Genomic DNA, 24,195 nt, shown 5'->3' with positions numbered 1-24,195 from the left:
AAACTCTTTTGTAGACCAAATTCTCAAAGTATGCTTTCTTTCCTTACAGGGTCCTGCCCCTGTTTAATGGAGGCTATCTTGGGACCAACTGAAAATAACACTACTGGGAATGCTATACCCCGAGTTTTGCTGCAGGGCTGTGTTCCTTTGGCATAACAATTGGCAAGGAAGTCTTAACAGGCTTCCCTTCCACCTCCTACACTTCAAAAATAAAATAATTTTGAACCTTTATCCTGCTATTCAGGTTTTAGAAAAATTGGCTTTTCTAATCTTGTGAGGTTCCTGGTATCTGAACTTTATTCCTTTCCATCTCTGCTTGGAAATTGGTAAGTATTTTTTGTGATACCTTGCTAAGAGCATTAAGGAACAGCCAATTCATTTAACGTTCTGTCTTTTCCCAACTGCTACCCATAGAGTTATCAGTTGAGTACGTGAGAAACTGTTGCCTGAAATATATGCCCCACCTGCTTGTCATGTGAATGTTAAGCCAATGCTATGCATTGTTTTTGTTATGGCAATACCTCACTTCAAGATATCAATTTCTCTTAGAAATATGGATGGTAAACAGTGTACACAGGGACTGTGTCCAGCTTCAATGACTCTTCACCAACTTTTTGACAGGCTCCTCTGAGTTTTCTTTTTGATTAGGCCTTGTTCTTGGGCCCTGTCTTTGGCCTGACTAGTCCAGTGTTTGAAAGAATCCTGCTAAAGCAGTTTAGAGAGAATCCCCTACACTGGGTATCTGATCACCCTCCATAACTGATCAAATCCCTCATCCCCCACAATATCACCCTGGTCTGCTTTCAGCAAGAACTCCCCCAATGCCTCCACTTAGTAATCTATTCACCATCTCCCTCACTTTACTGATTATAAACCACCCAGCTGTCTTTGGTGTATTAGGAGTTAAGCCCAATTTCTCTCCCTTATTTCAGTAGTCTTAACACCTATCACAATAGTCCTAAATAAAGTCTTCCTTTCCATTTTTATAATTGTCAGAATAATTTTTCCTTTAACATTTCCTATCACTATATGCTGGTGGAATGATACACCAGCATAGTCCTTGTCATGGATTGAATGTGTTCTCCCAAAACTCACATGCTAAAGTCCTAACCCCCATTGTGATAATGTTAGGAGGTCGGACCTATGGGAGATAATTAGGTCATGAGGGTAGAGTCCTCATGAACAGGATTAGTGCCCTTAGTAAAGAGACCTTATCATTCTCTTGTTCTCTTTCTGCCACATGTGGACACAGCAAGATGACCACAGAAGTCTGCATTTCAGAAGAGGGTCCTTACCAGAACCTGATTATACTGGCGCCCTAATCTCAGACTTCTAGCTTGCACAACTGCGAGAAATAAATTTGTTTATATGCCACCCAGTCTATGATATTTTGTTACAGTAGCCCAAACAGACTAAGATACCCTTTCCCCAGGGTTCCCAGTAAGACTTCCCTCAATATTTACACTGCTAGTCCATCTGAAATTTTTCCTCTTTATATTCCTTTGGACTTCACTTATAGCAAAGTACTACAGATCATAGTCCCTTATTTGGAACTAGTAGGGCAAAATGTTTCAGGATTTGGAAATTTTCAGATTTTATAAAGTATTGTGACTCACATGACAATATGGTTTGGGGCATCACCTGCAATCAAATACACTAGCATTTCTGCAGCAAAATATATGAGAATTAATGCTAAGTGGGATAAAGAAAGACTACATAAAAACCTGTCAGGGAGGTCAAATTTGGCTGCCAAATGAGTTTTGGTGCTAAAATGATGGGGAAAAAAAACCTCACTTTTCAGAGATTTTTGGATTTTGGAATAGTACTTGAAAGCCTTTTGTAGAAAACTAACCAAAATCATGTATTTAGTTCCAACCAGTTAATGTCACAACTCTATTCCTGTCTACTACTCTTCCCTCTAATCTAGACCCTTTTCTAAAAGAAAAATGAGCGTTGAATTATAGAATCTAAAATTAATTTTGTGTTCAAAGCAAAGCAAAATTGATCTTAATTCTTCAGAATGTAAAGCCTTTGCCTAATAATTGTTTTTCCCTGTCTTAACACAACACCCTCTGGTGGTTGTCATAAGATATTTTCAATGCTGATATAACCAAAATTTACCAGCAAACACCAGAGATTACTTTAGTTGTTAAGACCACTTGTAAATCATGAAAGAACAGAGAATGTGATTACATGGAAGGTTGTTTAAGAACTGGAAGAGAATGACTTAACTGTCTATTAGCTACTCTAAGCAGAAAGCCAGCTATAGTTTATTTCATTTAAATCAGAGATTAATGGTAAATTTACTATAAGAAGGACTTTACATTGGTTTTAGGACTTTACCTTATAATGGAGCGGGGTGTTGAGTGATGACAGAAGCTGAAGTAATACATTATAATGAATTGTATAATGTATCTTGTTTTAAATTGTATACATTGTTTATAGATGGCTTTGCAAGTGTTCAGTCTTAAGTTATTAAAACTGGAAAATAAATCCAAATTTTACAAGGAATGTGTATTGTATTCATTTACCAAACACAATATATGTGAAAAGATACTGTCAGGAATTAAAAAATCATGTTTCAGTTATCCTGTTGCCTACTTTCTCTAAAACTACCCTTACTCTTCCATGCTTTTTCTTTCCCATCAACCTGCCTCATCTGACCTGTCAGATGAGGGATAATTTTCCTTCCTAAACTCACCAGCTGTCACACTATGGAAATGCATGGCAGCTATATACTTTGGGAAGAAATTATTGAAATTTGTGTAAAAATGCCATTATGTTTTAATAAGTCATTTATATAAAAGATTTAAGTAGATATTTCATATTAGCCATCTGATATTTCATCTCTAAATCCTGCTAAAGTTAAAACTTATAGCTACAACTGAAAAGAGAACCAAAAAACTGCTCATAGATGCCCAGAGTATAATTATGTATTAACTATTCTAAATAGTTTTCACTGAATACAACACTGTTTTTGGACTAGAATTCTAAACTTTTAAGTACATTAAATTCATTGCTAGTGTCTCATTTTAACATGTAAGCAATTCCACCATGTGTCTCCTCCAAATGTGAACACTTCAAAAAGACTACTAATTCTAGTAACATGTTGTCTTCCTAAAGAAATGATCCATGGAAGCAAGGCTATCCGAAAAAATATTTGAAAAAAGGGAAGTTTTTTTTAGCCTGGTCAAGTTAAAAAGCCTCTACAAAGTCCAACTAAAAGAAAAACAAAATATACTTATTTTTGTTCTTTATTAGAAAAAAGGATAAACTTTAAGTCATTTTTAAATAATAAAGTTAGATGATTAAGTTTTGATTAAACCTATCAGCCATGGTACACCTACAGAGGGGTACATGCACAGGAATTAGCAGTGACTTGGTAGAATTGGTTGCTTAAATTTTACCACTGCAAGCTCAGGGAGTTTAACCAAACATTAAAGTTAAAATGAATCTGCAACCAAGAAAGCAAAGAAAGCTTTAATCGATCTTTAGAAAAAATGCTCACATACAAGACACATGTCAGACAAGAATGTTTTCATAAAATTAAAAAAGGATTTATCTCCCAAAGTAGTGGTTTACTCTCAGAAATATTCTCATCTAGAATTATTCAGTATGTCTAGTTCATTTGGACATTCCAAATGCAAAGAAAGAGGGAGTCCTCGTAAGATGTATTACATTCAGTTAGTATTAAATAAATACAAAGTATGGTTAAATGTATATTAAGATTTTACACCACCAATTTATAAAAGTTCAGAACACAGCAATGGAGTAAAGCACTTATTTTCATTTTTAATTTCACTCTTTGCAATAAGGAGGGAATAGTATTATTGGCTATGTTTGGCTTCTTTTAGTAAAAGGAGAAACTGGAGACTTATTTTCCTTGTATATAATTATGTTCTATATGTACCTACTGGGGAGGGAGCTGTAAGGGAACTTAGTTGGGGCTTGCCAACTAAGTTGCAGTGTGTATGCCCATGAAGGAATCCAAAATCTTATCCAACTGGTATAAAGTTCTCTAGATACTTAGTATTAAAGTAGTTCTGCGGTCTCAAAGATTTAGATCACTTTCCCAAGGGTCTAAACCTGTTACCCAAACTTAAAAAGTTCTTAAATAAGATATTCTAAGTGGAACAACAGATCTCCATTAAAATGTAGTTCAGTGACTTTTGGTAACTGCTTTAAAAAGAGCAGCAATATTACTCCTACCTACCTCTGAGGCAGCTTTGAAGCTAGATGAGACAACAGATTAACAGACTTAAAACAGATATGAATTGTCAGGGAAAAAAGATAAAAATACAAAGCATGATGAATTGATATCAGCCATTAGAATTTTCTTAAATTAAAAAAATCACTTAAAGCCTCTTCAATAATCTACCTGTTAAAAGAGAGTATAGTTTAAAGAAGAAAAAGTATTTAAATTTTATTTTCAAGGGCAATGTATGAATAAACAATTTTGTGAATAGGGTAAGCTACTCTGGCATAAAACTACTATAAAAGCTTGAAAAAAAATCTGTACAACATTTTGTTTTGGGTTAAACCTATTCTTTTTGTATTCAAATGTAAAATGTATGCTGCAATATTATCCAGTGATTCTATGAATGACACTTAGACAACTCTGTTTCGTTAACTTGTCAACAAAGCACCTCTTTAAAGAAACCTATAATTTAAGTGAGCAACTAACCAATTTGGCACAAGCTTGGTAAATGTGGGTCACATACAACACTTTTAATTGTTGATAAAGTCAAACAACCATACAGAAACTTTATTGCATTTAGCTCTGTACAACAGAACACACTAATTTTTATTATAGAACTACCAGTTATATTGTAGTATAGCCATTTAAACAGAAATGCCAATAACTGATTTATCCAATAGCAGTGAAACTGCTACACATTCTTTTGCTCTGCACAAACCAAAACTATCTCCAAACAACTAAAACTGTGTGACTTCTAATGATATTAATCTCTGAAATCTGACATGTAACATGACTGCTACACATTCTTTTGCTCTGCACAAACCAAAACTATCTCCAAACAACTAAAACTGTGTAACTTCTAATGATATTAATCTCTGAAATCTGACATGTAACATGCCACTTTTATTTGGAATTCAAAGACCAGATAACTTCCAAGTTACTTTTTTTCCCTTCGAAAAGACAGACTAAAATAAGTGTCTGAAAGAATAATGTTGTTAGATATTAGAAACAGGATGTACAGACTGATTTAAGCTCAGTTCTGGCACACCAATTTTAGAATGCCAAATCTCTCTCGCAGGAATTAAAAATACCATAGTATAGTTTAGTCCTTTCGTACTTTTCTTTTGCGTACTGACTTTATAGGACCATCTCCAGATCCTGTGCTCTCATCTGCTTCTTTCATCTAGAAAAAAGAATTATGAAAATGTTTATTTTACTATAACATGTAATTAGTAGATAGTAGAAAATAATACATTTCTTACTCTTTATTATACATGTTCTAACAATCAAATGCTATCTTATATATGTTGTTTTACTTCATGTACCTGATCAAAAATGTGTATATAAATTGATGTGTTTTGATGTGTTCATCTTTTGGTATGATAACATTTTTAGAATTACCCTACTTATCAAAGAAGCATCTGACAAAAAACACTACTAACAATTCTATTCACAATTTTATTTTATGACTTAGAACTTAATCTCAATGTCATAGTTAATGGTTATACGATATTTTCATTGTAGTAATAAGCACTAACTATTCATCACAATATTTTTATAACTAATGAATTGCTGAGATGGTGTTACAAAGACTTTTCAGAATTTCTGGCACATAAGTACCTCCAGAAAAATTAGGAGAGAGCAAGGAAAAGGAAGTAGCATATTTATGGTTTGAGAGTTTTTCTTTCCTTAATTCTCATCCTTTCAGAATTCGTGTTTGTACATAAATTAAACTTTTGGAACAATATAAAATAATGAAGGCATTATATGGCATTATACAAAACGAAGTTATTTTTTCTCAAGGTTATACTATACAAAAATTGACTTATTTTAGTTCACTGACAAATATACATAAGAAGAATAAAAGGCTGGAAGATGGATTTAAGATATTTTCAATTTCCAGTGTCTCACCTCCCCACAAGCAACCAAATTACAACTATTAAAAAGCAAAGACTGCCAACCTGGAACTGCTGGAGCTGGGGGAGGAGGAGAGGCTCACAAGGGCATGAGAGGCAATGGTGAGAGGTGTAGGGATGGTGCCTATTGTTCTGAGCCAGCCCAGTATGGAGATGGGGACTAGCTGTTACACATAGATCGAAGCCAGAAAAAGCTGTGGCACACTTTGCATAAACCTGCTTAGAGTTTGCAGGGGAGAGGAGCACTTTGGAGTGCACCATACAAGCCCACAGGCCATAAAGACCACTAACATGATTCCCTGAGGTGCACTTAAGAACAGACGGCTGCAACCAACTGGAGAGGAGAGCTGCCCAGAGGCCGGAAAGATCCAATGCTGGGTAGGGATTTCCACACAGCCCAGACCCTGAAATGATTAATGATCCTCACCAAAAGCCCTCCACAGAGAATCAGCAGCAAATAGAAGTCTCCCCAGATGCCTAGGCGTCAACATAAAGAAACAAAGATTGAGAAGGAACACAGAAATATGTTACCACCAAATGAAATAAACAAAAACAAAGCACCAGCAATGGATGAAGAACAGTGGATTTATGAAATGTCTGACAGAGAATTCAGAATAACCCTCTTAAGGATGTTCAGGGAGTCACAAGAAAATACAGATAGAAGATTAAATGATATCTGGAAAATAATTCAAGAGCAGAAACTTGACAAAGAAACCGAATTAAAAAAACAAATTAAAAAATATATTATCTGAATTGAAAACTCAATAGAAAGCTCCAACAGCAGACTTAAACAGAGAAAAGAATCAGTGAGCTTGAAGATAAAACACATAAAATTACCCAAAGGAGCAAAAAAGAAAAAATGAAACAGAAATACAGCAAATACGGAACCCCTCAAGTGAAATAATCTCCATATAATTGGCGAAGAAGAGAAAATACCCGAAGAAGAGAAAAAAAGAAAGATGTAGAAAGCATATTCAAGAAAATAATGGCTGGAAATTTCCCAATGGAGAAAGATGACAGCATCCAGGTATAGGAAGCTCAGAAGTTGCCAATCAAATTCAAACCAAGGAGGAACAACCCAAGGGACATCATAATCAAATTACCAAAAACTAAAGACAAAGAATACTGAAAGCAGTGGGAGAAAAGAAACACATTACATTCAACAGAGCCCCAATACATCTCTCAGTGGATTTGTCAGTAGAAACCCTAAAGGCCAGAGGAGAATGGGATGATATATTCAGAGAGCTGAGGGAAAAAGACGGTCAGCCAAGAATTCCATATCCAGCAAAACTAAACTTTCAAATATGAAGAAGAAATACAGTCTTTCCCAGACTAACAAAAGCTAAAGGAATTCATCAACATTAGACCTGCATTACAAGAAACGCTAAAGACAGTTCTTCAATCTGAAAGAAGACAATGCTAAGGAGCAGCAAGAAAACATATGAAGGTACATAACTCATTAGTAATGTAAGTTCACAGACGACCTCAGAATACTCCAATGGTGTAAAGGTGGTGAATAAACCACTTACATCCTTAGTATGAAGATTAAAGGACAAACCTAACAAGACACTAACATATACAATAACCACATAAGAGAAAGGCAATATTAAAAGATGCATCTTGAAACAAACTGTCAAAAATGGAGGGCAAATGATGCCAAAACCTAGAGTTGTTTTTTTTTTCCTTAGTTATGTTATTAGTCTAAAATAATTTGTTATAACTATAACATGATTTTGTAAGCCTCATGGTAACCATAACACAAAAACTTAGACATATTAAAAATAAATAGCAAGAAAGCAAAATGTAAAACCACTCAACCACAAAGGAAGACAGTAAGATCAGAAAAAAGGAAAAATGGATCCACAAACAACCAGAAAAGAAATTAGCAAAATGGCAGTAACAAGTCCCTGTATATCAGTAATAACTCTAAATGTAAACAGATTAAATGTCCCAGTTAAAAGAGACAGAGTGGCAGACTGTATTATAAAACAAGAACCAACAATATGCTGCTATGAGAAACTCAACCAATAAAGACATACTGGCTAAAGTGAAGCGATGGAAAAAAATATTTCATGCAAATAAATACCAAAAAGGGCAGGAATAGCTATACTTATATCAGATAAAACAGACTTCGAGCCAAGGAAAGTAAAAAAAGATAAGGAAGATCACTATGTAATAAGAAAGGGATCAATTCAACAAAAGGATATAACAATTCTAAACATATACACACCTAACTCCAGAGCACCCAGTTACATAAAGCAATTACTATTGCACCTAATGGGACAGATTGACTTGAACACAGTAATAGTTTGGGATTTTAATACTGTACTTTCAGTGAAGGACAAATCTTCCAGACAGAAAATTAACCAGGAAACATCAGATTTAATCTCTACTTTTTGGTTAGGTCAACTTGACCTAACAGACATTTATAGAACATTTCATCCAACAGCTGTAGAATACATATTCTTCTCAGCAACATATGGAACATCCTCTAGAGCAGACCATGTTAGGATACAAAACAAGTCTAAACAAATTTTAAAAAATTGAAATCAAATCAATTACTTTATCCAACCACTAGAAACCATACAAATACATGGAATTAAAAAATATGCTGCCAAACAATGACTGGGTCAAGGAGGAAATCAAGAAGGAAATGAAAAAATTTCTGGAGAACAAATGAAAATTAAAACACAACATACCAGTTCTAAGAGGGAAGTTCATAGCAATAAATGCCTACATCAAAAAAGAAGACTCCAAATAAACAACCTGATGTTAACACCTCAAGGAGCTGGAAAAACAAGAACAAACAAAACCCCAAATCAGTAGAAGGAGATAAATAACAAAGATGAGAACAGAAATAAATGAATTAGAGATTAAAAAAACAAAAGACTGATAAAACAAAGTTGGTTTTTCAAACAGATAAAATCAATAAATCTCCAGCTGGACTAAAGAAGAAAAAGGGAAGACTCAAATAAATAAAACTAGAAATGAAAAAGAAATAAAGAAAAATACACAGAAATAAAAAGGATCGTAAGAGACTACTATGAACAACCATATGTGAATAAACTGGAAAACCTAGAAGAAATGGATAAATTCCTGGACATGCAGAATTTACCAAAGTTGAATCATGAAGAACTAGAAAACATAAACAGACCAATAATGAGTAATGAGATTGAAGCAGTAAAGTCTCCCAAAAAACGAAAATCCCAGGACCAGATGACTTTACTTCCCAATTCTACCAAACATTCAAAGAAGAACAAATATCAATTCTTATCAAACTCTCCCAAAAAACTGAAGAGGAGGGAATATTTCCAAACTCATTCTACGAGGCCGGCATTATTCTCATACCAAAACTGGAAAAAGATACAACAAAAAAAGAAAACTACAGACCAATATCCCTAATGATCACAGATGTGAAAATTCCCAACAAAATACTAGCAAAGAGAATCCAGCAACCTATCAAAATGATCATATAGCATGATCTAGTGGGATTCATCCCAGGGATACAAGGATGATTCAACACATGCAGATCTATAAATGTGATACATCACAGCAACAGAATGAAGGGAAAAATCATATCATATGATCATTTCAACAGATGCAGAAAGAGTATTTGATAAAATCCACCACTTCATAATAAAAACACTCAACAAATTAGGTGTAGAAGGAAAGTATCTCAATACAATAAAGGCTACATACAACAAACCTACAGAATGGACAAAAATTGGAGGCTTTTCTTCTAAGATGTGGAACAAGACAAGGATGCTCACTTTCTCCTCTCCTATTCAACAGAGTACTAGAATTTCTAGCTTGTGCAATAAGGCAAAAGAGAACAATATAAGGGCATTCAAATCAGAAAGGAGGAAGTCAAACTATCCTAATTTCCAGATAACATGATCCTATGTGTAGAAAACCCTAACAACTCCATCAAAAAATTAGTATAATTTATAAATGAATTCAGTAAAGTGGCAGGATACAAAATCAACACACAGAAATCAACAGCCTTCCTGTACACTCCAACAGGCTGAAGAAGAAATCAAGAAAGTAATCCCATTCGCAATAGCCACCAAAAAAAAAAAAAAAAAATGAAATACCTTGGAGGAAATTTAATGAAGGAGGTGAAAGACCTCTACAAAGAAAGCTATAAAACACTGCTGAAAAAAATTGAAGAGGACACAAGTAAATGGAAAGATATCCCATGTTCATGTGTCGAAAGATTTAACATTATGAAAATGTCCAATTACCCAAAGCAATCTACACATTCAACAAAATCTCTATCAAAATACCAATAATATTCTTTACAGAAATAGAAAAAATGATCTTAAAATTTGTATGTAACCACGAAGACCCTATATAGTGAAAGCAATTTTGAAAAACAACAAAGAAACAAAGTTAGAGGCATCATACTTCCTGATTTCAAAATATATGAAAAAATGCTCACATCACTCAGCATCAGGAAAATGCAAATCAAAACCATATCGAGATATCATCTCATTCCAGTTAGACTGGCTACTATCAAAAAGACAGAGAATAACAAATGCTAGTGAGGAGGCAGAGTAAGGGGAACCCTCCTACACTTGTTGGTGGAACTGTAAATTAGTGCAGCCATTATGGAAAACAGTATGGAGGCTCCTCAAACAACTACAGATAAAACTGCCATATGATCCAGCAATCCCACTGCTGGGTGTATACCCAAAGGAATGGAAATCATCGTGTTGAAGAGACACCTGCATTCCCATGTTTATCACAGCTCTATTTACAATATCCAAAAGTTGGAAATTTAGGTAAATGTCCAATGATGGACGACTGGATGTGGAAAATGTGGTATATATTCTCAATGGAATACTATTCTGCCACAAAAAAAGAATGAAATTCTGCCATTCACAGAAACATGGATTAATTTAGAGAAAATTATGTTAAGTAAAATAAGCCAGACACAGAAAGAGAAATACTGCATGTCCTACTCATAAATGGGAGCTAAAATAATAATAATGATAATGATAATAATAATAATAATAAATTTTAAAAAAAAGAAAGATACAACAATCACAATAATACACTGAACTTTCAAAAACAGACAACAGAACTCAGGCTACCAGAGGTGGGAAAGAGGGAAGGGGAGGAGGGGTTAGCAAGAAACTGGTAAAGGGCCACAAAAAATTATTACATTGTGTAACACTGAATATGCCAATTACATTGATTTTAGCATTGATGGAGTTTGGATGTGTTGTCCCCTCCAAAACTCATGTGAAAATTTGATCTCCAATGTGGCAGTGTTGGAAACTGTTGAGTCATGGGGGCAGATCCCTCATGAATGGATTAATGCTCTTCCTGGGAGAGGGGGGGAATTAATGAGTAAGTTCTCGCTCTATTAGTTCCCGCAAGAGCTTATTGTTTATAGGACCCTGGCACCTCTTGCTTCCTCTCTCTTGCTTCCTTTCACCATGTGATCTGCTTGTACCCACCAGCTGTTTTTCCGCCATGAGTAGAAGCAGCCTGAAGCCTGTGCCAGATGCAGCTGTCCCAGAATCATAAGCCAAATAAACCTCTTTTCCTTATAAATTACCCAGTCTCAGGTATTTCTGTTACAGCAACACAAACGGACTAATACAAGCATCATATATTGCATGCAGGTATTGATATTCAACTCTGTACCCCACAGATATGTACAATCGTGTTTTAATAAAAAAAAATACTTTAGAAGTAAAAACAAAACAAAAATATAAAGTTATATTAACCAAAACAGCATGGTACTGGCAAAAAAACATACAAATTGACCAATGGAATAGAATAAAGAGCCCCAAAATAAACTGATGCACTGATAGCCAACTGATTTTTAACAAAGATGCCAAAAATACACAACGTGGAAAGGACAGTCTCTTCAATAAATGGTGCTGGGAAAACTGGATATCCACACACAGAGGACTGAAACTAGATCTCTATCTCTCAACATACACAAGAATCAACTCAAAATGGATCAACACCTAAATTTAAGACATGAAACTATGAAAACTACTAGAAGAAAATAGGGGAAATGCTACACAAAATGGGAGTGGGCAGTGCTTTTTTGAGCGAAATTACAAAAGTACAGCAACTAAAGCAAAAATACATAGACAGGACTACAAACTAAAAAGCTTCTGCACAGCAAGGGACACTATTAACAAAGTGAAGAGACAACCTACAAAATGAGAGAAAGATTTGCCAACTATGCATCAGGCAAGGGGCTAATATCCAGAATATATAAGGAAATAAAATGACTCAACAGCAAAAAAGTGACACAATTAGAAAATAAGCAAAGGACCTGAACAGACATTTCTCAAAAGACACATAAACGGCCAACAGGCACATGAAAAAATATTCATCATTAATCACCAGAGAAATGCAATTTAAAACCACAATGAGAGATCTAATCAAGATGGCGGAATAGACGGTTCCCAGTGTCACTCTCTCCCACAAATCAACCAAATTTACAACTATAAAAATGTAACATCAGCCAAGCTGGGGCCGCTGGAGCTCAGGGGAAGAAGAGGAGAGACCTACGGAGTTCATGAAGGCAGGAGAAACTACGATGAGAGAAAGAAAAAGCTGCTCTGAGCATTTCAGGCCATGGCTGCTTTAAGGCTGGAGCTGCTGAGTACATGGAGCAGGAGCTGGCAGAAGCCACAGCTGTGCCCTTCAGATGGAGTTGCTTGGAGGCAGCAGGAGAGAAGAGGGCCTTGGTGGCCCCCAGGACAGCAAGACTGCTAATAGGGTTCATGTGGACCCACACAGGAGCGAGGAGCCAGAACAACTGAAGAAAGGGAGCCACTCAGAGGCCGGTGAGTCATCTCAAGGGACCAGCACAGGGCCTATCCCATGGGAAGTGTTTGCAGCACAGGCAGTGGGGGAGACAGGCCCACCAGGGGGACACTGGGACACAGCAAGGACAGCCGACCTGCCCCCCAGTTAGCACAGGACCACTCAGAGGAGACTGGTCAGGAATGCAGAATTGCGTGGGGTGCAGTTTGATGAAAAAACTCAGGCCCAGAACAGAGATTCTACAGAACACAGATCCACTGGGTCTCTGGAGAGCCGGAAGTACCTATAAGGTCAACCATTAAACCCTGAGCTGCACAAAAAGCCTTCCCTAGGGAAACAGCAGCAAAGTAGCAATTTAAACAACCACACACTTAAGTACTGGTTCCCACGGGAAGTTCCCCCGTGTTAGAAGCAAAGGACAAAAAATTAGTTCCAGCCCAGGCACACCACCAGCGCCTTGGGGCCGGCCTGGGAATTGGAGGCTTGGATCTACCCCACTCCCACTTCCCAGCAAAATATGCCAGTGCCTCAGGGCCAGCCCGGGGATCCAAGGCACAGAGAAGGGGACTGGATCCCCCCTCCCACAACCAGGCACATCACACCAGCACCTTGGGGCCTACCCAGGGACCCAAGGCAAGGAGAAGGCAACCGGACCTCTCTCCCACAATCAGGCACACTGAGCCAGCACCTTGGGGCTCACCCAGGGATCTGAGATATGGAGTTGGGGACCAGACCACCCTCCCACAACCAGGTACAACCACCTCAGAGCCCACCCAGGGACCTGGGGCGAGGAGAAGGGGAATGGTCCTCACTCCCACAACCAGGCACACCACACCAGTGCTTCAGGGCATGCCCAGGGACCTGAGTCATGGAGAAGGGGACTGGACTTCTCTCCCACAACCAGGCACACCAAGACAGCACCTCGGGGCCCGCCCACAGTCCCGGGGCATGGAGAAGGGGACCAGACCACCCTCCCACAACCAGGCACACCACGCCAGCACCTTGGGGCCTACTCGGGGACCTGAGGCAAGGAGAAGGAGACCAAACACACCCCACAACCAGGCATACTGCCAGTGCCAAGGAGCATGCCAAAAACAGCACCTCCATGTAGGTGGCCCACCACAGCCACCACAATAACCATGGCTGCTGCAAAAGCAGCTAGATGCCACAGCCACCATGCAGATGGTCTGCCAACCACTGCAGTGCATTCACACAAGAAGAATCACCAGCAGAGACAAAGAAAAGAAGAGGATGTCTCTTTCTACAAAGCCTATTTCAGAGTAATAGAAGCATCATCTGCTCTATGATAATATTGGGGGACCTGATCACATCTCTCAGCATTGGATAGATCATCTAGGCAACAAGTTAACAGAGTAAGGAGAGAAGAAACCTAGAGCAATTAGAGGGGGGAGGGGGAGGGAATTGGGGAAGGGGAGAGGTTGGACAAGGGGCATAAAGAATAATTACGATTTGTAACAATATATGCTAGTAATACTGATTTAATCAACATATCTCAATGTTGAACCCCAAAAATATGTATAATCAATTTTGATTCAATAAATAAAATTTTAAAAAAAACCGCAATGAGATATCATCTCGCTCCAGTTAAAATGGCTATAAGACAAAAAATAAGCTCTGGTAAGGATGTGGAGAAAAGGGAACCCTCCTACATTGATGGTGGGAGTTTAAATTGGTACAACCACTGTAGAAAACAGTAGGGAGGTGCCTCAGAGAACTAAAAATAGATCTGCCCTTATACCCAGCTATCTCACTACTGGGCATATACCCAAAGCAAATGAAATCAATATATCAAAAAGACATCTGCACAGCCATGTTCCTCGCAGCACTATTCAGAATAGCCAAGAGATGAAATCAACCTAAATGCCCATCAACAGATGAATGGATAGAAAAAAAACCCGAAAAATTGTGGTATATATACACAATGGAATAATACCCAGCAATTTAAAAAAAATGATGTCCTGTCATTTGCAGCAACACGTAACTAGAAACCATGTCAAGAGAGAGGTAAGTCAGGCACGAAATACTGCACAATATCACTCATATGTGGAATCTAAAAAAAAAAGTGGTTCTCATAGAAGCAGATAGTAGAATAATGGTTACTAGTGGCAGGGGGTGGGAGGAGAAGTGGTGGACTAAGAGGTACAAAACTGTGCTGTCTACCTTAAGTGAACCATTGTGCAGTATATGCATGTATTGCAACCACACACTATATCAGACAAATATGTACAAATAAATTTTAAAATAAAAAATATTTTTTAATTAAAAAAATAAAAAATATAAATTATAGTATTTTCTTGCCTTCTTTATGGATATGTTTTAAAAACAATGTGGAGGCTTTAATGAAAGCTGGGAGGAATATGGCAAAAATTCCTTCACAAACCAGATGGATGCTTCTATTGAAATTTTTTTAATGGATAACAATTATACATAGAAACTAGTTTATTTTCTGTTAACAAGTTGCTTACCTCATCCTCTGATCCAGACTTATTTGATTTATTACCTTCCTCTTGCCCTTGTATGATTTCAATTTCTTCTTCACTCTTTTCCTCAGGTTCACCTTCCTCTTCTACAATACAGATTTCATTAAAGGCAAAGACTTGATGAATTAAAATTTTGCTACTGAAAAGTATTAAATGCAGTAAGTGGGATTTATTTTAATTCCAATATTTAAAAGCAATTCCTTCCATTCAAAATTTTTTAAAAGGGATTACAAATATTATTTAATCACATTTTATAAATAAATCATCATACTTGAGTTAAGGGATAGGTTTAAAGAACTCTTAAGCCTTCAGTCTGTAATATGAAAACCAAAGAATTATCACATTTCCTGTGTTCAGGTCTTGATAATACTTTACTTAATTTTTGGTGATCTTTTATTCTTTGATGTGCTACTTATTTGTTATTTGCTGTGCACACTGTCATGCATTTTTTCATTATTGACCCTCCTTTCGATTCCATTTAGGCAAACCTCCAACTTTGTCACCATCATTACCAAAAAATACTAAGCATGCCCTTAGAGCTACATAAAGTAAAAACTCCTACCCCACCAAAAATGGGGATTAGGGAAAGGGAAGTTGAAAAATCATCAACTCTACCTCTTGCATATATTTCCACACCCACAATGTGGGACTATGTGGATATGTGAAAGAACCTTCTATAAGAAGGCTCTTTTGATATTTAAATATTCCAATATAATAAGCTATATATAAATGTCCTCTAAATAAGGCTGATCAAGACATTAATATATTAAGCACTAAGAAGTCACAAAGATAAATGTCTAAGAAATTAAAACCTAAAGAATTTGTTTGATATGTACTCATGTACATATGTATATGTATATATATGTAAATTTACATATATATGTGTCTATATTATTTTTTTTGAGAGAGAGTCTGGTTTTTAAGTCAACTGTTTCATCAAATACTAAGTTAAAGATAATGCTTTAGGACATAATTTAAGTTGTAAAGGGCTCAATCTAGAATTTGGCTCGGGACACCTCAATAGTTTTATTTCTACGTGGATGTGTGTAAGCAGATCTCAATGGAGAGCCACCAAAAAGCCTCAGTTCTTTATTCTATCACCTTCAAGAATCTAGTACAGGGTGGGAAGGGGACATATGTTCAGCAATCCTTTCAGGAAATTATTTATTCTATATGATAACTATCTGATAACAACAGCCATTGGAAGACTTGGTGTTGATTCTGTTGCTTCAATCAACTGCCTTATAACTATTTCTCTTCTACAGAGGCCATGATATATACCTTCCGTCTCATCTTCTACATTCTCAGGGGCAAGAAAAGATCTTGAAAAAAGCTATGGCATATGGGATTCCTAACTGTTAGGCTCCAAAGAAACTAAACACCATTTAAATCTCTTTATTCCTGAAAGACAAAAACTATGAACAGGGCAGCTGCTCAGAGGACTATTAATCACTCCTCTTTGCCATAGTCGTGTATGTATTCTTGGGGATTCAGATGTATAAAGCTGATGATAAGGAAGTACAACAGCTGGTCATTGTGAGATAATAAACTGGCTGTGCCCAGGGTCCTCATTACAAATCCCTATCATTGTCTTACCTTTTTCAAGAATTTCACCATCAGTTTGCTTTTTCTCCTCCTCCTCCAAGTCTAGTGGTTTTTCCAGGGCTGATTCCTCTTCCTTCACTTCTTCCTCCAGTGCTCCCTTTGTTTGTGGTTTACATATGTCAGTTTTTTTGTACTCTGCATCTTCATATTTTTTCTGTGGTAATTAACATAAGCTATTTTTACTAAAAGCAAAGCACTATTTTAAAAAAAGTTCCTTGTGGGGAGAAGCTGAACTCAGCCACAACTAGGTACACTGCTGCCCCTGCCCCAGGGCCTTGCTGGAGTCCTGAGGCATGGAGCTGAGGGAAGCCAAACTCAGCTACAACCAGGTAAAGAGCACAACAAAAACACCATTTCCACACAGGCAGCCCTCCACAGCCACGGCTGCTGCAAAAGTGGCTAGTCTCTATGGCAGCAGTCACAGCCACCGTGTAGATGGCATGCCAGACTCTCAACCTCGTTGACACAAGGAAAGGCACCAGCAAAGACCAAAAAAAAAAAATAAAAAGAAAGAAACAGGTCCTCTCTCTGCACAAAGCACACTCCAGAGTAAAAGAAGCATCTACTTTACAATAATAAGGGAGGACTTGATCACACCTATCTCAGTATGGACAGATCAACAGAGGAACAGTTAATTTATCATATAGTGAGAACAAATCTATGGTTATTAGAGGGGAGAAGGGGAGAGATTGGATAAGGGACATAAAGAATAAGTATGATTTGTAATAATGAATATGCTAAAAAATTTATTGCAATAACTGATAACATATGCAGTGAACTGTCAGTAAAAACAGAAAATTTAGTTTTTTACTTTTAAGAATCACATGATCAATTCACAGAACTCTTAAACACTAGGAAATTTGAAAAAAAAAAAAAAAAAAGGTGAAGGGAATTTATTTTCTTTACCTTTACTTTTCCTGGCCAACAAAATGATGTAATTAATGCTATTGGTAGCACTGTTATCACAAGGCAAATGAACCAAAGCCATGGGTGCTCTTGAGCAGATGCCATTATCTGTTTAAATACACCAGGCTATAGAAGAAATAAGCATAAAAATGCAATCAAAATTTTTAAACATTCATTGGGAAATACAGACTATAAAAGAACTTATTTTACGTAGGCATTTTATATAAGGAGTGATAAACCCATAAGCAAAAAAAAGTTTTATTTTTCCACCTTATACTTTGTAAACTCCTATTTAATTAGCATGCATCACTGAGTGAAACTCTGTAGAAGGTACGTTACTACAAAAGTGGAAACTCCTAACCTATCAGCAAGAATAATGACAAATTTTTCTGGTAAATCTAAGGATAGACTACTTTTTATGGATGTCTTAGATGGCTCATTTAGAAGTATACAGCTTTCTGATACTTCGAACTTTTGAATAAAATTGTATCTCAGAATTATGTTTTCTTTTTCTTTATATAAACAAATTTCACACACGACCTTTAGTGAGGAAGTTATCTCTCTTATTAAAATAAAATCTCAAACCATCAAATGTTAGTTAACAGAGTTTCAAAACGAGAATCCCTCTTTACCTACTCTTTTGGTGGTTTTTGCTAGTGTCCAAAGAAACCAAATATAAGATATGAATTTTTCTTTATAGTAGCTATTCTAGATTGAATTGTGTCCCCCACAAAAGTTTAATGTGTTGGAGGCTTGGTCCCCACTGCAACAGTGTTAAGAAGGTGGGAAATACTATTATGGTAATTGAAAGTTGGGTTCTTGAAGAGGTGATTAGATTGTAGGACCATGCTGTAGTGAATCAATTAATAATGANACAAATTTTTCTGGTAAATCTAAGGATAGACTACTTTTTATGGATGTCTTAGATGGCTCATTTAGAAGTATACAGCTTTCTGATACTTCGAACTTTTGAATAAAATTGTATCTCAGAATTATGTTTTCTTTTTCTTTATGTAAACAAAATTTCACACACGACCTTTAGTGAGGAAGTTATCTCTCTTATTAAAATAAAATCTCAAACCATCAAATGTTAGTTAACAGAGTTTCAAAACGAGAATCCCTCTTTACCTACTCTTTTGGTGGTTTTTGCTAGTGTCCAAAGAAACCAAATATAAGATATGAATTTTTCTTTATAGTAGCTATTCTAGATTGAATTGTGTCCCCCACAAAAGTTTAATGTGTTGGAGGCTTGGTCCCCACTGCAACAGTGTTAAGAAGGTGGGAAATACTATTATGGTAATTGAAAGTTGGGTTCTTGAAGAGGTGATTAGATTGTAGGACCATGCTGTAGTGAATCAATTAATAATGATGATCAGGGGTGTGGTTCAGAGGGCTTTAAAAGGATAGCATTTGAAGTCTCTCTCTGCTTCGCCATTTTCTGCCTATGTGAGATCCCTACATTGCTGTAAAGCCACTATCAAAGAAGACTCTCACCAGATGTGTTCCCTGGACTTTGGACTTCCCAGCTTCCAAAACTGTAAGCAATAACTTTTGTTTTCTTTACAAATCACCTAGTTTCAGGTATTTCTGTTATAAGCAACAGAAACGGACTAATACAGCAACTAATTTTAAAGATACATTCTACAAGATCCATTGTGTTGAAATATTTAGCTTAACCTTTTCTAAACAGTGTTAAATTTGGGAAAAACAACTGGAACAGAATTTAATAATGTCAAATTAAAAAATTCTTTGTATTCCACTTAAGTGAATAACAGTTAAATGAATAAAATAATATTTAGATTACTGTTACCACTTAAGCCTTGAGTTGGCAAGGTGACAAAGATACTAAGTAGTCTTATTTCTACAAACAACACATAGGCATTAAATCTCATTAAGGCTATCATATTTAATGAATAAAATTAAGACATGCATATATAGTTCATGATATAGTTTATGATGAAGTTGTATCATAATATAGTAAAGCTAAATAGTCTGTCTACATAAACTTATTCAATTACATTTCCTTGGCATTTACTAATTATTGCACATTTATTTACTTTTAAAAAAAGGCTATCATATTTAATGAATAAAATTAAGACATGCATATATAGTTCATGATATAGTTTATAATAAAGTTGTATCATAATATAGTAAAGCTAAATAGTCTGTCTACATAAACTTATTCAACTACATTTCCTTGGCATTTACTAATTATTGCACATTTATTTACTTTTAAAAGGGCCATTTGTATAAACTAGAACCAGGACCAAGTCCTATTACTACTATACAATTACATCACTACCACTATGATCAATACTATACCTCATTAGCATTTGCTATCATTATTTTCACTGCCCAACCATCTGCAGCCCAGCGATCTGCTACTGCTTTTTCTGAACAGATAATAAAATTATCAAAGTAGATATCAGATGTCATAGACCAAAGCTCTAAACCAAGAGCAGAGAAAGAAGTCAGAAGAAATGGATGATCATCTTCAAAATAATCTGGATTAGGAATTTTTCGAGGACTCCAGATTCCCTGGAAGAAAAAATAGTTGAACACATTTTAAAATAAATAATTTCGTTATAAGTACTGCTTAAGAAGTAATTGCTCTTGAACAAAATTGGCAATACTAACTACAGAAAAAAGAAAACTTCAACTGATATTAACTCATTAGTAATTTACCGGAAATAAAATCTTGTTTCTTCTTACTCTGTACACGATGTTCCCTATGAGTAATACTGACTTTAAACTACATAAAAGGCAAAGTGAAAATTCAACACACACAGAAACTTAATTAAATTTCACAAATGATACTACTTAAGATAAACTTTTTAGATTTAGTAAAGTTATTCAAGGCAAGATATCATTAAAGTTGTCCAAATCAGGAAGATCAGTGCATAGCAAAAATGGAGCCACTCCTTTTAACATATGCCCATGACCCGACAGATATCATCAATCAATCATAGTTGAACCTCAGAAAAATTATTCAACATAAAAGTTCCATTAGATCTTACATAATTAAACAATCAAATCAGATGAATTTGACAACGCAATCACTCACTGACTTACTCCATCATCATATATATATCTATTCTACGCTAGACACTATGCCAGATGGTAGTGATTGAGGGTCAAGACAGATGTGGTTCCTGTATTATGGAGTTTAAAATCTAATGAGGGAGACAGACAGTTAACAAAAAAATTACCAAAATAAACATTTTGTGATAAATAATATGAAGAAAAACTACAGTGAGTAATTAGAATATGTAACTGTAAATATATGATGTTGGAAAATGTCAATGAATAATTACAAAGGTAAAAACCACAGGATTAAATGGATAATACAGGGACTTTTAATATAAAAAGGTAGGTACACTCAAAAGATGTAAGGATCATATTAGAAAAAATTTTGCATTTTATTAAAACTAAAAAATAAGGAGAACATTATTCAAGCACAGGCATTAATTATTAAAATGTACAGCGTGAGTCCTCCCGATCAGAATTCATTTCTTATATTTACTTCTAAAACAGAGCTTTATTCCAAAGTGAGCACCAAGTGATTATTAGGGAAGAATATATTATGAAATCATTTATCTTTAGTTCTTAATTTTATTCCCCTGGATAATTAAATAAAGAATACTTTATTTTTAAAATATAAATCAGTTGGGGTCTATTTTTTTTGACATTTTAAGATTACAAATCTAACTTCTGAAAGTTAACATAATATTCTCAATAATTAGATATATAACAGAAAATATCACGACATTTTTAACTTTACTAAGGAACTGGAACAAATGGTTATTACCTGGTAGTTAGGATTATCAATCATTGGAGGTCTCCATTCTCCTTTGTATTTTGGGTTATCTATCATGGGAGGTTTCCACTCACCACACCCAATACGACATGCTGGATTAGGAATACGAGGTGCCTCCCATTCTCCATCCATGTCTTCATTCCTTAGGATATTAGAACAAAGCAAACATAGTAACCTCAAGTCTCTCCTCTCACTCATATAAGGTAGTAACAAAAAGATCGAGTTAGAAACATCTGAAATTGACATTTGAAGACTGCTTACCAGTCATCAGGTTTTTCAGCATCAGGATTTGGGATTAATTTTGGTTCATCATCAAGCCAGCCATCAGGTTTAACAACACTTAAATCTTCTATTTGGGCAGGTTCACTTTCATCCCTGTAAATACCGTATTTTATGTAAATTACTAGTTATTCAAGAAGTTTTAAAATGCATGTTATCAAATTAAGAAGGTACCATAAAAGTATTTCCTACTCTTCTTTGTGCTTACTGCTACCTTCCCCCATCTCTCATCTACCTAAATCTGCTAACTAGCCAATTTTTGTATATATTCCCTGTTGTGCTCTACGGATACATGCACATATGTACATACATATTTTCTATTTTTACACAAATGATAGCATTCTATACATAGTATATTAGACCTTGATTTTGTCACTTAAAAACTCATTCATCAACAAATTTATATTGGATGCCTACTATGTGTCAAGACTGCTCTAGGAGATATATATACACCTGCTCCATTCTTAGCAATTGAATAGTTTTCTACTTCGTGGCTATACCATAATTTTTTAGTCTATATCTTCTTGAAGGACATTTAGTAGTCCCAAAATTTTACAATTACAAACATGCTCTACTGAATGTCCTAGAATATATGCTATTTCTCACCTGTGGAGATATGTTTGTAAGAGCGTGTGCATTTTAAATTTTGATAGTGTCTTCCAAATTTCTCTCTTTAAGGGCTATACATTTCCAGTCCTACCAGCACTGTACAAGAGAACCTATTTTCTCCTATCCTTGACAACAGTGTTACTAAACATTTTGATTTTTGCCCATATAAGTGAAAATGGTGTTTCTCTGTAGTTTTAGTGTACATTTAACATAAGTCATGTATAAAAACTGTATTTTCTTTGAACAGCTCATTACTTTAATATTTAAAAAAATAGCTCCCTGTCAGCTACATAAATTGAAAACATCTTTTCCAGTTTCCCATGTGTGTTTTTTTAAAATATCGTTTATGGGTTTTTTTACAAGTCATTTATTTTCATGTTGTTGAATTTATTAGTATTTTCTTTTACAATTCTTAGATTTTATATCATATTTGGAAGATCTTCCCTGCTCCAATATAACTTTTTCAAAAAGTCTCCATCTTTAATTCTAGTATCTTTGTGTTTACTTTTAAAAATAATGTTAACTTAGAAAATAAATTCTAAAGTATATAAACATAATCACAGTAAGTACTGAATAGAACTAACATAATTTTCATCTTTATACAAAAGTAGAAATTTTAAACAAGGGGCTACTTTGTGATTTTCCAAACAAAAATTAACTTACAAAATAAACTGAAATAATCAACTCTATAAATGTACAGACTTGTACTTGCCTGATACCAGTGTTATCTTGAGTTTCTGAGTTCTCAGAATAACCAGAGTTTAAAATTTAAGGGAACATTTCTTTCAACACTTTATAAAACAAATTCTAACACATTTCACCACCAGAATGAGGCTGTTATATGCAGTTTTTCTCATCTAAGGGCAAATTCACTCTTATGAGTAAACAAATATGAAGCAATGTTAGCCCACAGGGAAGGGTGTGGTCCTATTTTTTCTGATGGCATGAATGCATGAAAGTGATGCACTGATAGTGTGACCTTTTATTAAATTAAAAAAAACCCAGACTGTTCTTGCTACCTTGCACAAGTTACTTCCCTTTATACTATTTGCCTGGAGGCAACAACATTTTCACTAGTAATCACTCTCTTGATGTACAAGGGTACTTCGAAAAGTTCACAGCTATTTCTCCATGAACTTTTTGAAGAACCCTCTTATAATAGAGTTAACACTTTTGGTTGTCCAGGAGCAACACACTATGTTCTGAGTAGGTAGTAACCCCAGTGTTTACAAACAAACATTTAAGGAAATAGGAATAGACACTTTCGAAAATGAAGCAGAGAGAAAAACTGATTTTAAAACAGTGATCTGTGAGACTATCTAAAGCATTCTAACCAATATTTAAGTGGAGCCCCCGCACCCAAAATAGAGGAACATAAAAATATTTGAAGAAATAATGGCGAAATCCAAATTTGATACAAATTATAAATCTATATTACAAAAAGCTCAAGAACCCATAGCAAACACAAAGAAAACCATGTCAAGTCACAACCAAATCAAAATGTTGAAAACTGGTAGTAATGTTAACAAATCTTTTTTTTTTTTTTTTTTTTGAAACCGGTAAGGG

The 24,195-nt window shown here is 35.4% G+C and overlaps 1 protein-coding gene across 2 annotated transcripts in view; it reads right to left on the bottom strand.

The window, feature by feature from the left end:
- Positions 1-5,088: 5,088 nt before the first annotated feature.
- Positions 5,089-24,195, bottom strand: part of CLGN (calmegin) — a 45,001-nt gene continuing 25,894 nt past the window's right edge. For both annotated transcript variants that reach the window (XM_008573278.1, XM_008573279.1), the window contains exons 9-15: positions 22,003-22,116; positions 21,733-21,883; positions 20,247-20,462; positions 17,925-18,050; positions 17,010-17,172; positions 15,399-15,499; positions 5,089-5,381 (exon numbers count right to left, since the gene is read on the bottom strand). In XM_008573278.1, coding sequence (XP_008571500.1) covers positions 5,301-5,381; positions 15,399-15,499; positions 17,010-17,172; positions 17,925-18,050; positions 20,247-20,462; positions 21,733-21,883; positions 22,003-22,116 — 952 coding nt within the window. In that variant the 3' untranslated portion in view covers positions 5,089-5,300. The remainder of the gene's footprint in view (positions 5,382-15,398; positions 15,500-17,009; positions 17,173-17,924; positions 18,051-20,246; positions 20,463-21,732; positions 21,884-22,002; positions 22,117-24,195) is intronic.

The sequence above is a fragment of the Galeopterus variegatus genome, unplaced genomic scaffold (assembly GCF_000696425.1).
Source record: "Galeopterus variegatus unplaced genomic scaffold, G_variegatus-3.0.2 Scaffold897, whole genome shotgun sequence".
NCBI classification, from domain to species: Eukaryota; Metazoa; Chordata; class Mammalia; order Dermoptera; family Cynocephalidae; genus Galeopterus; species Galeopterus variegatus.
The sequence above is the reverse complement of the archived record's forward strand: the minus strand, read 5'-3'. Positions and strand labels throughout refer to the sequence as shown.